Here is a 16,513-nt window from a genome sequence, read left to right as displayed (position 1 = left end):
GACGTGTCCTTCAAGGGTATGTGTGAGAATAGCCGCTCGTAGTCTCGTTGATTCATGACTGTTAGGGTTGATCCTGTGTCCAATTCCATCTTTACTTGGGACCCTGCTATCATGAGGGTGACCCAAATGGTTCGGTGATCCTCCTTTGCGAGCACGTTGTGTAACTTTAGACAACTTAGTCTCCTACTCCCGGAGTCATTATCACTCTTCTGATCGTCTGAACTACTGTCCGTCATCTTTTGTACTTTCTTGTACTTTTCCTTAGTAGTTCTTTTAGTGTTGGTTTTCTTTCCCGACCTGCAGACTCGTGCTATGTGTCCCACTTTTCCACATTGCCTGCATACTTTGTCCTTAAACCAGCAATCCTTCTGGTCATGGGTTGTTCTGCCGCAGCGATAGCACTTTTCTGCTCCATATGCCATTTCATTGGTGCTATATTCTTGCGGTTTCTGTTGTATTTCCGCAGCTCCCGTGCTGCTGCTTCGTAGGATACTGCAACGCTGAAAGCCTTTTCTAGCGTAAGGTCCTTTTCCGAAAGTAGTCGTTTCTGGGTTCCTTCACTCTGGAGCCCGCAGACAAACTTATCCCTTAAGGTATCTGCCAGTCCTGCTCCGAACTGGCAGTGTTTCGATAACTTGCGTAGTTCCGTAAGATAGTCAGCATTACTTTCGTCTTTGTGCTGGTTTCTTTTATGGAACTTGAATCTTTCTGCTATCAGCAGCAGTGTAGGGTTTAGATGTTCCTGTAAGATACTGACAATCTCTTCAAAGCTTTTCTCCATTGGTTTAGCTGGGGTAATTAAATTCCGCAATAGGCCGTACATTCTCGCGCCCATCAAATTCAATAATACCGACGCCTTCTTTTCATCGGCCACCTCATTTGCCTTGCAGTACACTTCAATTCTTTCCACATACGTGGTCCAGTCTTCTATTTCGTTGTCGAAAGCAGTGATGCTGCCACTCTTCGGCATCTTGGGTGGTTTAAAATGGTGCCTCCCGCGCTTTTCCTTCGTCCCCAATGGATTAAAATGGCGCCTCCCGCGCTTTTCCTTCTTCCCCCGCTGCTGCCAACGCTGCTCCTAGCGTTCTAAATAGTAATGGCAGCGCCCTGTGGATTTCGCGCGTCTCTCTTTTGTTAATTAATTTTCTTAGTTTTATTCTTCTTTGACGCTGTCCACTGCGCGTCTCTTTTCCTTTCCCCTTTTAAAATTTTCTTTAACGCTGCCCGGCTCTTGAGCACCGGCCGCGCCCTGTGCGCTCCACCCTCTCTCTCTCTTTTTCTTCCCGACGACGCTGCTCGGCCCCCTTGCAGAGCCGCTCGATCGAGCTCTAGCCCGCCGCAGTCCGGGAAGGGTCAGCGCACTACCTGCTACCAGCCCGATTTGCTGGAACACCTTGACTGGAAAACCAAGCCCAGCTCTCCACAGCCTCCCCTGCGATTCTCTGAACTCCGATGGATCACTGGGCGGTTGCCCGCGGTCAACGCCCGTTGCTCTGGCTTCGACCTCCAAGAAGCTTCTTTTTAGGGATGGATCCCCGTGAGGTGATGCAGTACTGCAGGCGAGTTCGAACCTGCTCGTCGCCACTGTAGTGTCCGCGTATAAATAACACACGGACTGCAGGAGAACGGTAATAACAGGTGTTTACTGAACAGAGGGTACGCTGGAACTAACTGTACAAATTACTACACGGTGTTATATACAGGTGTGGTCACTACTGGTACTGCAGTATACAGGGGCTGTAAAAGATAGTTCCTCTCTTAAAGGTACAGACATTACAGTTCTATATGGTATAAACTTGTATATCGACAGCAACTACCATAACTGATAAAATGGAGAACAGAAGAGCGAAGTCTCTTACCTTTAGTGTACACAAACAAGGTCCAGCAAAAACTAAAAGCATCAGTTGCACTGCATGGAAGGCGTCTGTAAGAAAAGGAACACATCTTTGCATTATAAACAGAATGGGGGAAAAATTGAGTTGCGCCCCTTTTGGGGCGCTAACTTCGCCGGGGCGCTAAACCTGAAAAAATTAGCGCCCCAGCAGCCGAAATTGAATGGTAGTGCCCCAAGAGGGAAGCGGGGCGCTATTAGGAGGCACAAAGCAACCGAATTTTCCCCCCAATATCTCTTATTTCTTTGAATTTTGTCTTAGCAATTTTTCTCAATTCTCCCGGTAGATGTTGATTCCTTGCTGGGGTATGGTTTCACTGACACCTCGCACACTGCACTACCTCACCCCAGTAGCTATTATTCATGTGTGAGACTTGACAGTGACTGCTGGCAGTCTGTTCAACCACAGGGGCATTAAACACAAGTCTCACTGTTCTTACCCAACATACACATGCACACACAGGCCAACTGTAGCACTGCACTCCTACCACACATAGTTCATCTAGGCTAACTCTGCACAGATCAAATGGTCAAACCTGGGACTTCCTGATCTGTATGACTTAATTATTCATTGTGTAAAGCCACAAAGCTATCAGGAGAGCAATTTTTACCCCCATTACTAGATTCAGTATTGTTACATTGGACAATATCTAGAGACTGCTTAGACAACTGGGGTAGAGGTGGAGAAAAAAAGATTGATAAAGCAAGCCCTTACCCCCCTTAAATATACTCTTCCAATGTTTTCTCTCCTTACTTCTTCTCTCCTGAAGGCAGGGATTCTTGCTGGGACAATTACACAGGAGCCTGATTCCAGTCGATGCAAGTCACATGAGAACTGGACAGTCAGTGTTACTGGACTATAGAACTGTGGAAAGCCAATGTTGCCACCCACAGAACCATAGCCCAGGATAAATTGCTGCCTTCAAGACAGGATAAAATAGTGGGGAAACTCGAAGGTTAGCTGGCTGACTTTCTGCCACACAAGTTTTCATTTTGTTCTCACTGTCATTGAGCAAATGCTTTCATATGATTTATTTCCATGAGTTTATACTGTCCACATCCCCTGCACCCAGAATCAGTTCTTCACATCAGTCACCTTCTCCAACAGGGAGCAGCAGATCACTGCTGTCCAATGCTTTAGTATTGGGATTTAAACTTGTCGGTCAGTTTTTTTTATAACACTGCTGTTAAGCGCCTTGGGATACTTTATTACGTTAAAGGCGCTATATTAATATATAAGTTGTTGTTAGCTACCTAATATACAGGCACAAGAGCTCTAAGATTACACTGGAGATTAAGGCTACCATGATTAAACAGAGAAATAATTTACCTCTGCTTCCTGCTTCTCTGCAGCCGAGGCGGATCCTCGTGACGGTTTTGAAACATGTCCAAAAATATAGGTTCAAATTTTTTGAAAATAACAGTTGAGACTTCAAAATTCCTTTCCAGCTGCTCCACTCGTTCTCGGAATTCTTGAGATAAGTTGGCCATGTCTGCCCATTTCTTCATCTTGCTGAAGAACTGGATTAGGCTGTAAACCGAGTAAGAATGGAGCCAGGTGAAGAGAAATGAGATACACTGAAAGACCGGAACAGACTTCTGCAAATGAAACAATTGTTGATGCAGAGCAGAAGTGTTAAACCTCTATTTTTAGCTCTTCTACAAACTTTCTCAATTTGACTACTGCTGTTATTGCAGAAGTTCAGGAAGCTGTAGTAAATGCTTGTGCAGCAAATAAAGTTTACTCCTGTAACACTTTTCTTTTGCATTTATGATACACTTTTAATGAATCCATCTCCTAGGATAAACATGACTGAGACTGGGAACTCATTGAAAGGGAGGCTGGGTAGAAAACTATTAGGTTCCACCAGTTGTAGGCTAGTGGTCCAATGCACTGCACCACAGATTATTTACCATTCCTACCAATTTTAAATCAGCTTCCTCGCGCACTCTCAGTAATGCCTTCAAAAATCAGGATTTCAGATGTCAGCAGTGTGCGCTATTTGAAAAGTTTTTGTTCAAATAAAAATGGAAATAAACAAAAATAAATGAATACTAACAATAATTCTTTGTAACAGGTTGAATGTTGAAAAGGGATAAGTTAAAAAAAGCTTTGTAAGTAGCATAACTTTGTAAATCTTCTCTGTTGATGCAGACTACTGGGAACAAATGAAATAATACATGGCAGCCAGTGTGTTGTATGTCGCATATATGTTAACAAGGAAACCACAGGTCTTGATATTTTAGATCACACTGCAGCTGTGGGGGAGGGGTAATAAATTCTAGTGCACGAGTAACAAATAAAAATCAGTTCTGTGATGTGCTTAAATATCTGCAAACATGTTTAAATCCCTCCATGGCCTTACCCCTCCCCATCTCTGTAACCTCCACCAATGCTATAACCTCTGCCAAAATCTCTATTCCTCTGACTGACCTCTTTTGTATCTTCTCCCTCCTCACCCCACCACTGGTAGCTGTGCCTTCAGCTGCCCAGGCCTAATGCTCTGGAATCCCCTCGCTTCTTCACCTCCCTGTCCTCCTTAAAACTCACCTCTTCAAGCTATTGGCCATCTCTTTCTTTGTGTATTCTACAGGGATGTCATACATTAGTAAATCATAACTTTCCAAATCTAGGATGCAGATAGAATTCCCACCGTGATCCGAAGCCCAAAGCAGTGTTCTTTTTTAAACACCACATCTTGCCCACTGCAAGATCCCTCAGTCAGGACTGAGAGACTGTGAGTCTTTCCAAAGAACATCAACACTGCTCCATGTCAGACAATAGGTCCTTCACTTCTACTGTGCTCTGCATCCAAATCTGGAATAAAGGACGACTGTTACCTTAACTTTGACGAGCGGAGGATTCTCGTCAGTGAAACACAGTTTCCTTCCATCATTCCCTTGCCAACTGTTGGTGTGAGGCTTTTTCGGCAGGCCACATACAAGGCACAAGCAAGCCAGTGCAGAGTTTCTCCCTAAAAACAAAAAAATGGAAACTTTATAACAAACATTAAAAACTATTACTGAAACTTTGACAGAAGACACAACTAATCCCTACTTCTTACAGGGACACTTTTAAATAAATCAAGCTGTTATTTTTCATCAATGCTGTAATGTGGAACTTCATTTAAAAGAAAATTCACCCCATCTCTCCTGCATGTGCTGATTCATGCTGTGTTAATAGATCCACAGGCCCTGAAATACCTCATTCAACAACCTTTGTTCATGCTAGATGAGTTATTCAATCATGGACAGCATCAGCCTAATCCTGTCCTCATCCAATGACACATTCCCATTTACAGGGCGCCTTGAAGCAGGTGTAGTGGGATGACATGAGCACATCCAATTCCTAACACTGATGTCACTGTTTGTAGTCTTGTGTGTCCATGATCAAAATACTCAGTATAGATGGTGGAACAGGCAAGTTCTGAGCAATTATAGTAAAACAGGAAATTTAAGTAGGGCTAGGAGTGAACTTAGGAACAAATTTGTGTCCCTAAGTGTCAAGAGCTCATAGATTTCTTAATCTTAAAAGGGGACCATCCATGCAGCTGCCTCTGCCGCTATCTCCCCTTCCTTTGCCCTACTGCTCCTACCTTCCGTGGAGTCTCCAACGCACTCTATCTCAGGCCAAGCACTGGCAAGGAAACCTACTGCTGATTACCACCTACCACCCTCCCTCAGCTGATGAATCAGTATTCCTCCACGTTGAACACCACTTGGAAGGAGCACTGAGGGTAGCAAGGGCACAGAATGTACTCTGGGTGGGGACTTCAATGTCCATCACCAAGAGTGGCTCGGTAGCAACACTACTGACCGAGTCCTGAAGGACATAGCTGCCAGACTAGGACTGCGGCAGGTGGTGAGAGAACCAACACGAGGGAAAAACCTACTTGACCACGTCCTCACCAATCTACCTGTCACAGATACATCTGTCCATGACAGCACTGGTAGCAGTGACCACCGCCCAGTTCTTGTGGAGACAAATTCTCGTCTTCACACTGAGGACACCCTCCATTGTGTTGTGTAGCATTACCACCGTGCTAAATGGGATAGATTCAGAACAGATTTAGCAGCTCAAAACTGGGCGCTGTGAGCCATTAGCAGCAGCAGAATTGTATTCCATCACAATCTGTAAACTCATGGCCTGGCATGTCCCTCACTCTACCATTATCATCAAGCCAGGGGATCAACCCTGGTTCAATGAGTGCAGAAGAGCATATGAGGAGCAGCACCAAGCATACCTAAAAATGAGGTGCCAACCTGGGGAAACTGCAACACAGGACTACATGCATGCTAAACAGCAGAGGCAGCATGCTATAGACAAAGCTAAGCGATCCCACAATCAACGGATCAGATCAAAGCTCTGCAGTCCTGCCACATCCAGTCGTGAATGGTGGTGGACAATTAAACAACTAACGGGAGGAGGGTCCATGAATATCCCCATCCTCAATGATGATGGAACCCAGCATGTGAGTGCAAAAAACAAGGCTGAATAGTTTGCAATCATCTTCAGCCTGAAGTGCCAAGTGGATGACCCCTAGCGGCCTCCTCCTGAGGTCCCCACCATCGCAGAAGCCAGTTTCAGCCAATTCGATTCACTCTACGTGATATCAAGTAACGCAGCAACGGCCCTGACAACATTCTGGCTATCGTGCTGAAGACTTGTGCTCCAAAACTAGCCGCGCCTCTAGCCAAGCTGCTCCAGTACAGCTACAACACCGGCATCTACCCGACAATGTGAAAAACTGCCCAGGTATGTCCTATCTACAAAAAGGACAAATCCAATCCTGCCAATTATCGCCCCATCAGTCTACTCTCAATAATCAGCAGATGGAAGGTGTCGTCGACTGAGCTATCAAGCTGCACTTACTCACCAATAAACCTGCTCACTGATGCCCAGTTTGGGTTCCGCCAGGACCACTCGGCTCCCGACCTCAATACAGCCTTGGTCCAAACATGGACACATGAGCTGAATTCCAGAGGTGAGATGAGTGACTGCCCTCGACATCAAGGCAGCATTTGACCGAGTGTGGCATCAAGGAGACCTAGTAAAATTGAAGTCAATGGGAATCAGGGGAAAACTCTCTGCTGGCTGGAGTCATACCTAGCACAAAGGAAGATGGTTGTGGTTGTTGGAGGTCAATCATCACAGCCCCAGGATATCGCTGCAGGAGTTCCTCAGGGCAGTGTCCTAGGCCAACCATCTTCAGCTGCTTCATCAATGACCATCCCTCCAACATAAAGTCAGAAATGGGGATGTTCGCTGATGACTGCACAGTGTTCAGCGCCATTCACAACTCCTCAGATAATGAAGCAGTCCATGCCCACATGCAACAAGACCTGGATGACATTCAGGCTTGGGTTGATAAGTGGCAAGTAACATTCTCACCACACAAGTGCCAGGCAATGACTATCTTCAACAAGCGAGAGTCTAATCACCGCCTCTTGACATTCAATGACATTACCATCACCAAATCCCCCACCATCAACATCCTGGGGGGGGGGGCGGGGGTCACCATTAACCAGAAACTTAACTGGACCAGCCACATAAATACTGTGGCTACAAGAGCAGATCAGAGGCTGGGTATTCTGCGGCGAGTGTCTCACCTCCTGACTCCCCAAAGCCTTTCCACCATCTACAAGGCACGAGTCAGGAGTGTGATGGAATACTCTCCACTTGCCTGGATGAGTGCAGCTCCAACAACACTCAAGAAGCTCGACACCATCCAGGACAAAGCAGCCCGCTAGATTGGCACCCCATCTACCACCTTAAGCATTCACTCCCTCCACCACCGGTGCACCGTGGCTGCAGTGTGAACCATCTACAAAATGCACTGCAGCAACTCGCCAAGGCTTCTTCGGCAGCACCTCCCAAACCCGCAACCTCTACCACCTAAAGGACAAGGGCAGCAAGCGCATGGGAACACCATCACCTGCAAGTTTTCCTCCAAGTTACACACCATCCTGACTTGGAAATATATTGCCGTTCCTTCATCATGGCTGGGTCAAAATCCTGGAACTCCCTCCCTAACAGCACTGTGGGAGCACCTTCACCAAACGGACTGCAGCGGTTTGAGAAGGCGGCTCACATCCCAGGAACGAATAAAAAAAATCTCATGTTACTCTGCGGCTCCTCTTCCATCTCCACCTAGACTCTCCAAAATCATCTCTTCCATGACACCCACCTCCAGCTCCCTTGATTCCTTTCAATGCAATTCCTGACCACTCAACTACCCACCCCGACCCCATGCTTGCCAACATTCTAAGTGTCTCGCTGCTAAAGTACCATCCCTCTCCCTTTCAAAACAGGACAACCATCATCATTCCTTTCCTCAAAAAGCCTACCCTTGACCCATTCGTCCTCTTCAACTACCACCCCACCTCTAACCTCCATTTGCACTCACCGTCTCCTAGCTCTGGACCCAAAACTCGCTGTTCGAGTCTGGGTTCTATCTTGCTCAAGGCAAGAGATCACTCTTGGAAAAGTCGTAAATTACATTCTATGGTGCGTTCTTTCCTTTTCCTCAACCGCTCCGCAGTGTTTGATACTATCAACCACACCATCCTCCTCCATTGACTCTCTGCCACTGTCCGTTTCTGTGGTATTGCCCACATGGTTCGACACTTACCTGTCTGAACGCAGCCTGTGCGTCTCCAGCAATGGTCCCTCTTCCTGCTCTGTCATCTCTGGAGTCCTCTAAGAATCTATGCTTGGTCTGCTCCTTGTCCTCATCTACATGCTAATGGCACCCAGCTCTTTTTTCCTGCCCTAATTATTATTTTTGTGCTGTCGTCACAATTTCCTTGAACTGAACATCAGGAAGACCTGAGCCATTATTTTCAACCTCCACCTTGCCACTGACTCCATTTGCCTCCCTGCACTTGTTCAGGCTGAAGCAGACCAAGCAAAACCTCGGTGTCCTGTTCGACCCACATCTGAGGTTCAAACCCTACAACCTATCCACCACCAGAATTACTTACTTCCAGCTCCACATCATCACCTGTCCCCAGCCGTACCTCATTCACACTGCTGCCGAATCTCTTATCCACGCTTTTGTCTGGACTAGATTTCTCCAGTGCCTTGCTGACCTTCCATCCTCCATAAACTCTAACTCAGCTGTCCCTATTGTGATCTACATTGGCTCCGTCTCCCAACACACTGAATTAAAAATCTCTATATTCATCTTCAAATCTCTCCATGACCTGCACCACTCTAGCTTTGCAACCTCATCCAGGCCAATAATAGCCCAGATGCTATATAAATGTAAGTTTAACATTCAGGACGTGCATGCTGGTAAGACTATTAATGAGTGAAACATTCCTCAGTTTTATTTTTGTGGGAAATGGGCAGACACAAAATCTGCAATAAAAAACCCCAAATAAAAACCTAATTTATAGCTTTGTAAATTAGTCAAATTATAAATTTAGGATGAGTTTACTGTCAGTTGCAATAAAAGTATTTAATCACTTAAAATCTATCTCTCCCTTTCCAGATGTTTATACAGCTATTGACTTGTAGGGTGCACAGTAACAATCTCCACTTACTAGGGAAAGGAAGCAACTGAACATCCAGAGAAACCAAATCAGAGAAGAGTAAAACAGCAAACCCTGGGCAAGATCTACCACATCACGTGGGCGTGCAGCTGCCGCCTGTATTTAAAAGCTAACCAGTGTACACGTCACATCCTCTCTTGTTAAAGGAACATCACAGATCACAGAAATGCTCAGCAGTGAATACTAGTTGACCACAAATTCTTCATTTTCAATTAGGTCTATTTACCAGGTACGGTAGTGTATATTACTGGACTAGCAATTCAGAGGCCTGGACCAATAATCCAGAAAACGTGAGTTCTCACTTTGAGAATTTGAATTCAGTAAAAAGAAAATCTGGAAATAAAAAGCTGGTAACAGTAAAAGTGTCCATGAAGCTGTTAAATTGTTGTAAAAATCCAACTAATGTCCTTTAGGGAAGGAAACCTGTTGTCCGTACCCAGTCAGGCCTATATGTGACTCCAATCCCACACCAACATGGCTGACTCTTAACTGCCCTCTGAAGTGGCTTAGTAAGGCATTCAGCTGTATCAAACTGCTTCAAGGGTCAAAATCCTGCAACTCCCGACCCAACACCGTTGTTGGAGCACCTTCACCACATGGACAGCAGCGGTTCACCACCTTCTCAGCGCAATTAGGGATGGGCAATAAATGCCGGCTTCGCCAGCGACGTCCACAACTTAGAATTACTTTTTTTAAATCTTTCAGTTGCTCCACATGTCACTGCATAATGTCCACTCTTCTTTGCGCTTTAATGTTCACTGATGTTTTGTACCAGTTTACATTTGCAAACAAGTTTCCTCGCTTCAATGTATCATTCAAATAAGGAAAAAAAAAAGACTTGCATTTCTATAGCGCCTTTCACAATCACCGGACATCCCAAAGCACTTTACAGCCAATGAAGTACTTTTTGAAGTGTAGAATCATCGAATGGTTACAGCACAGGAGGCCATTTGGCCCGTGCCGGCTCTCTGCAAGAGCACTTTAGCTAGTCCCATCCCCCCTTTCCCCGGAGCCCCGCACATTCCCCCCCCCCCCCCGCCCTCAGGTACTTCTCCAGCTCCCTTTAGAAAACCACGACTGAGTCTGCCTCCACCACCCTTTCAGTCAGTGCATTCCACATCCTAATCACTCGCTGCGTAAAAAAGATTGTCGCCTTTGGTTCTTCTACCAATCACCTTAAATCTGTGTCCTCTGGTTCTCGACCCTTCCGCCAATGGGAACAGTTTCTCTCTATCTACTCTGTCCAGACCCCTCATGATTTTGAACACCTTGATCAAATCTCCTCTCAACCTTCTCTGCTCTAAGGAGAACAACCCCAGCTTCTCCAGCCTCTCAAAGTAACTGAAGTCCCTCATCCCTGGAATCATTCTCGTAAATCTTTTCTGCAACCTCTCGAAGGCCTTCACATCCTTCCTAAAGTGCGGTGCCCAGAATTGGACACAGTATTCCAGTTGAGGCCGAACCGGTGTTTTATACAGGTTCATCATAACTTCCTTGCTTTTGTACTCTACACTGCTATTTATGAAGCCCAGGATCCCGTATGCTTTTTTAACCGCTTTCCTCAACCTGCCCTGCCACCTTCAACGATTTGTGAACATATATCCCAGGTCTCTCTGTTCATGCACCCCCTTTAGGATTGTACCCTTTAGCTTATATTGCCTTTCCTCGTTCTTCCTACCAAAATGTATCACTTCGCACTTTTCTGTGTTGAATTTAATCTGTCACATGTCCGCCCATTTCACCAGCTTGTCTGTCTTGAAGTCTATCACTCTCCTCCTCACTGTTCACTATACTTCCAAGATTAGTGTCATCTGCAAATTTTGAAATAATATATATCAAGAAAAGCAGTGGTCCTAGTACCGACCCCTGGGGAACACCACTGTATACCTTCCTCCAGTCTGAAAAACAACCGTTCACCACTACTCTGTTTTCTGTCACTTAGCCAATTTCGTATCCACGCTGCCACTGTCCCTTTTATTCCATGGGCTGGTAAGCCTATTATGTGGCACTTTATCAAATGCCCTTTGGAAATCCATGTACACCACGTCAACTGCATTGTCCTCATCAACCCTCTCTGTTACCTCATCAAAAACCTCGATCAAGTTAGTTAAACACAATTTGCCTTTAACAAATCCAGGCTGGCTTTCCTTAATTAATCCACACTTGTCCAAGTGACCGTTAACTTTGTCCCTGATTTTTGTTTCCCAAAAGCTTCCCCATTACCAAAGTTAAACTGCCTGACCTAGTCACTGTTATAATGTAGGAAACGCGACAGCCAATTTGTGCACAGCAAGATCCCACACACAGCAATGTGATAATGACCAGGTAATCTGTTTTACTGATGTTGATTGAGGGATAAACATTGGCCAGGACACCAGGGAGAGAACTCCACTGCTCTTCTTCAAAATAGTGCCATGGGATCTTTTACATCCACCTGAGAGGGCAGACGGGACCTGGGTTTAACGTCTCATCTGAAAGACGGCACCTCCGACAGTGCAGCACTCCCTCAGTACTGCCCCTCTGACAGTGCGGCGCTCCCTTGGTACTGCCCCTCCGACAGTGCGGCGCTCCCTCGGTACTGCCCCTCCGACAGTGCGGCGCTCCCTCAGTACTGCCCCTCCGACAGTGCGGCGCTCCCTCAGTACTGCCCCTCCAACAGTGCGGCGCTGCCTCAGTACTGCCCCTCTGACAGTGCGGCGCTCCCTCAGTACTGCCCCTCCGACAGTGCAGCACTCCCTCAGTACTGCCCCTCCGACAGTGCGGCGCTCCCTCAGTACTGCCCCTCCGACAGTGCAGCGCTCCCTCAGTACTGCCCCTCCGACAGTGCAGCGCTCCCTCAGTACTGCCCCTCCGACAGTGCAGCACTCCCTCAGTACTGCCCCTCCGACAGTGCGGCGCTCCCTCAGTACTGCCCCTCCGACAGTGCAGCGCTCCCTCAGTACTGCCCCTCCGACAGTGCAGCACTACCTCAGTACTGCCCCTCCGACAGTGCAGCACTCCCTCAGTACTGCCCCTCCGACAGTGCGGCGAGGGTACTACCCACTGAGCCACGGCTGACTCTACAAGTACATCAAGCATCGATACAGCCCTGATCAAAAAAACAAACAACTTTCCCTGTGACTGTCATCATATTGCATTATCTGTCCTCAACTCTATGCAGCCTTTGACAGAGTCCACCATCCTCCAATAACTCTCCTCTGTTGTGCTCAGTGGGATTGTCCTTGCTTGGTTCCACTCTTTCCTAAGCAATTGTAGCCAGTGCATCTCTACCAATGGCTTCTCTTACCAACCTTGCACCATCATTAGACGTCCAAGGAGCTATCCTTGGCACTGACTCTTCCTCATCTACATGCTACGCCTTTATGACACCATCCAGACACTGCGCCAGCTTCCACACGTACGCCGACACCCAGCTCTACCTCACCACTCCTTCTCTTGATCCCTCCACTGTTTCTGTGCTGTCAGACTGCTTGACCTACATCCAGTTTTGGATGGACCACAATTTGCTCTGATTATTGACCCAAAGATGCTGTTGTGGCATTATCTGTCCCAGTTATTAATTATTGACCAATTCGGGATTGTTCCAGTTGATTATTGGCTCTGGGTTACTCATTCTATTTGGACAGCCTCGGTTATTATTGGTCCGGGCTGTCTCAACTACTATCCCCGGGCCGGGCTGTCCCGGCTATTATCCCCGGGCCGGCCCGGGCTGTCCCGGTTATTATCCCTGGCCCGGGCTGTCCTGGTTATTATCGGCCCGGGCTGTCCCGGTTATTATCCCTGGCCCGGGCTGTCCCGGTTATTATCGGCCCGGGCTGTCCCGGTTATTATCCCCGGCCCGGTCTGTCCCGGTTATTATCCCCGTCCCGGTCTGTCCCGGTTATTATCCCCGTCCCGGTCTGTCCCGGTTATTATCCCCGTCCCGGTCTGTCCCGGTTATTATCCCTGTCCCGGTTATTATCCCCAGCCCATCCCGGTTATTATCGGCCTGGGCCGGGCTGTCCCGGTTATTATCGGCCTGGGCCGGGCTGTCCTGGTTATTATCACCGGGCTCGGGCTGTCCCGGTTATTATCCCCGGGCCGGGCTGTCCCGGTTATTATCTCCGGGCCGGGCTGTCCCGGTTATTATCGGCCTGGGCCGGGCTGTCCCGGTTATTATCGGCCTGGGCCGGGCTATCCCAGTTATTATCGGCCTGGGCTGGGCTGTCCCGGTTATTATCCCCGGGCCCTGGCTGTCCCGGTTATTATCCCTGGGCTGGGCTGTCCCGGTTACTATCCCCGGGCCCGGGCTGTCCCGGTTATTATCCCCGGGCCCTGGCTGTCCCGGTTATTATCCCCGGGCCGGGCTGTCCTGGTTATTATCCCCGGGCCCTGGCTGTCCCGGTTATTATCCCCGGGCCGGGCTGTCCTGGTTATTATCCCCGGGCCGAGCTGTCCCGGTTACTATCCCCGGGCTGTCCCGGTTATTATCACCGGGCCGGGCTGTCCCGGTTATTATCCCCGGGCCCGGTCTGTCCCGGTTAGTATCCCCAGGCTGGTCTGTCCCGGTTACTATCCCCGGGCCGGGCCGTCCCGGTTATTATCCCTGGGCTGTCCCGGTTACTATCCCCGGGCCGGGCTGTCCCGGTTACTATCCCCGGGCTGTCCCGGTTATTATCCCCAGGCTGGTCTGTCCCGGTTACTATCCCCGGGCTGGGCCGTCCCGGTTATTATCCCTGGGCTGTCCCGGTTATTATCCCCAGGCTGGTCTGTCCCGGTTACTATCCCCGGGCCGGGCCGTCCCGCTTACTATCCCCGGGCCGGGCTGTCCCGGTTACTATCCCCGGGCCCGGGCTGTCCCGGTTATTATCCCTGGTCTGTCCCGGTTACTATCCCCGGGCCGGGCCGTCCCGGTTATTATCCCTGGGCTGTCCCGGTTACTATCCCCGGGCCGGGCTGTCCCGGTTATTATCCCCAGGCTGGTCTGTCCCGGTTACTATCCCCGGGCCGTCCCGGTTACTATCCCCGGGCCGTCCCGGTTACTATCCCCGGGCCGGGCCGTCCCGGTTATTATCCCTGGGCTGTCCCGGTTATTATCCCCAGGCTGGTCTGTCCCGGTTACTATCCCCGGGCCGGGCCGTCCCGGTTACTATCCCCGGGCCGGGCCGGGCCGTCCCGGTTATTATCCCCGGGCCGGGCCGTCCCGGTTATTATCCCCGGGCCGGGCTGTCCCGGTTACTATCCCCGGGCCCGGGCTGTCCCGGTTACTATCCCCGGGCCGGGCCGTCCCGGTTACTATCCCCAGGCCGGTCTGTCCCGGTTATTATCCCCGGGCCGGGCCGTCCCGGTTATTATCCCCGGGCCCGGTCATTATCCCCGGGCCGGTCTGTCCCGGTTATTATCCCCGGGCCCGGGCTGTCCCGGTTACTATCCCCGGGCCGGGCTGTCCCGGTTATGATCCCCGGGCCCGGGCTGTCCCGGTTATTATCCCCAGGCTGGTCTGTCCCGGTTACTATCCCCGGGCCGGGCCGTCCCGCTTACTATCCCCGGGCCGGGCTGTCCCGGTTACTATCCCCGGGCCCGGGCTGTCCCGGTTATTATCCCTGGTCTGTCCCGGTTACTATCCCCGGGCCCGGGCTGTCCCGGTTATGATCCCCGGGCCCGGGCTGTCCCGGTTATGATCCCCGGGCCCGGACTGTCCCGGTTATTATCCCCGGGCTGGGCCGGGCTCTCACCTCCAGCGTGTAGTTCTGCCCGATGCGCTGGAAGGTGTCCCAGGCCTCCCGGCCCGTCTCCTGGTCCATGTTCAGGTCCTGGCACAGCTTGTCGAAACTCTCGCGGTCCCGCCGCTGCCTCTCGCCGGCCGCACCGTCCCCGCTCGGCATCGCCTCGCCCCTGGAGGGGCCCGGGCCCCGGGCTGGGTGTGTGAGCCTGTCTCAGTTCCTGGGCGGGGTGTGGCGGACGGGCTGAGCTGACTCTCCCCCCGCTCTCTCTCTCTCGCCGCTCGGACAGCCCGGGCTGAGGCTGGGTGTGGCGGCCGGGCCGTGCCGTGCCGAGCTAACTCTCCCCCTCTCTCACTGACTCCCCTCACACGCTCCCGCCGCTCGGACAGCCCGGGCTGGGTGTGTGAGCCGAGCTGAGGCTGGGTGTGGTGGACGTGCCGGGCTGAGTTAACTTTCCCCCTCTCTGACTGACCCAGTCTCTCTCCCCCCCCCCGCCGCCGCTCGGACTGGATGTGTGAGCCGGGCTCAGTGCCTGGGCTGGGTGTGGCGGTTGAGCCGGGCTAACTCTCCCCTCACACTCTCTCTCACTGGCCCTCTCTCTCTCCTCACACACTCTCTCTCTCCTCACACCTCTCCCCCAGTCTCACGCTCCCTCTCTCCCGCCGCTGCCGCTCGGACAGCCAGCGATCCCACACTGCACCGCGCGCCCGCCCACTGGCGCCAAAACTTGCTGCCGCACCGCCCGCGCCATCGCCGCCGCCGCAAACTAGTCCCTCTGCCCCGGCGCCGCCCGCTCCTCTTCACATTCGTTCTTCATCACTCGAATTTCTCCTCAGAAGTCGCGTACACTCACACTGTGCCGGTTTCAGCTCCTGTCGCTGTCGGGACGGGGAAGCGGATGGATCGGGCTACAGCAGCAAGTGACGGGGTGTGGACTACTTTCGCGTAGTGGCCGCTGGGAGATGTAGTTCCCTCCCATCACCCTGTGACCCCTAACCCCGCCCGCTTTTCAAAAAGTTGATACAACAGAAAATGCTGCACCTACTCAGCAGGCCAGGCAGCATCCCTGGAGAGAGAATTAGAGTTAACGTTTCAGGTCTGGGACCCGACCTCAGAACTGGAACCGTTGACTCTCTCTCTCTCTCTCTCCCCGGATGCTGCCTGGCCTGTTGAGTATTTCCAGCATTTTCTGTTGTTATTTCAGATTTCCAGCATCCGCAGTATTTTGCTTTTTCAGAAAGTTGTACTGAACTTCAGGAGTTTTGACTGTGGCTGAAGAGCAAGATGACGATGTACAGGCAGAGCGGTGAGTTATAGCAGGCTGGGGGTGGGGGTGGGGAGGAGAGGGGGGGTAGGGGGGGAG

The 16,513-nt window shown here is 50.4% G+C and overlaps 1 protein-coding gene across 3 annotated transcripts in view; it reads right to left on the bottom strand.

The window, feature by feature from the left end:
* rbl1 (retinoblastoma-like 1 (p107)) overlaps nucleotides 1–16,216 on the bottom strand; it is an 83,870-nt gene extending 67,654 nt beyond the window's left edge. For all 3 annotated transcript variants that reach the window (XM_086005939.1, XM_086005938.1, XM_086005941.1), the window contains exons 1-4: nucleotides 15,163–16,216; nucleotides 4,733–4,866; nucleotides 3,222–3,422; nucleotides 1,860–1,924 (exon numbers count right to left, since the gene is read on the bottom strand). In XM_086005939.1, the coding sequence (XP_085862065.1) occupies nucleotides 1,860–1,924; nucleotides 3,222–3,422; nucleotides 4,733–4,866; nucleotides 15,163–15,312 (550 nt within the window). In that variant the 5' untranslated portion in view covers nucleotides 15,313–16,216. The remainder of the gene's footprint in view (nucleotides 1–1,859; nucleotides 1,925–3,221; nucleotides 3,423–4,732; nucleotides 4,867–15,162) is intronic.
* Between the last annotated feature and the right edge of the window lie 297 nt (nucleotides 16,217–16,513).

Source organism: Somniosus microcephalus, chromosome 13 (assembly GCF_052327205.1).
Source record: "Somniosus microcephalus isolate GS21.2 chromosome 13, FLI_Smic_1.0, whole genome shotgun sequence".
Lineage (NCBI taxonomy): Eukaryota > Metazoa > Chordata > Chondrichthyes > Squaliformes > Somniosidae > Somniosus > Somniosus microcephalus.
The sequence above is the reverse complement of the archived record's forward strand: the minus strand, read 5'-3'. Positions and strand labels throughout refer to the sequence as shown.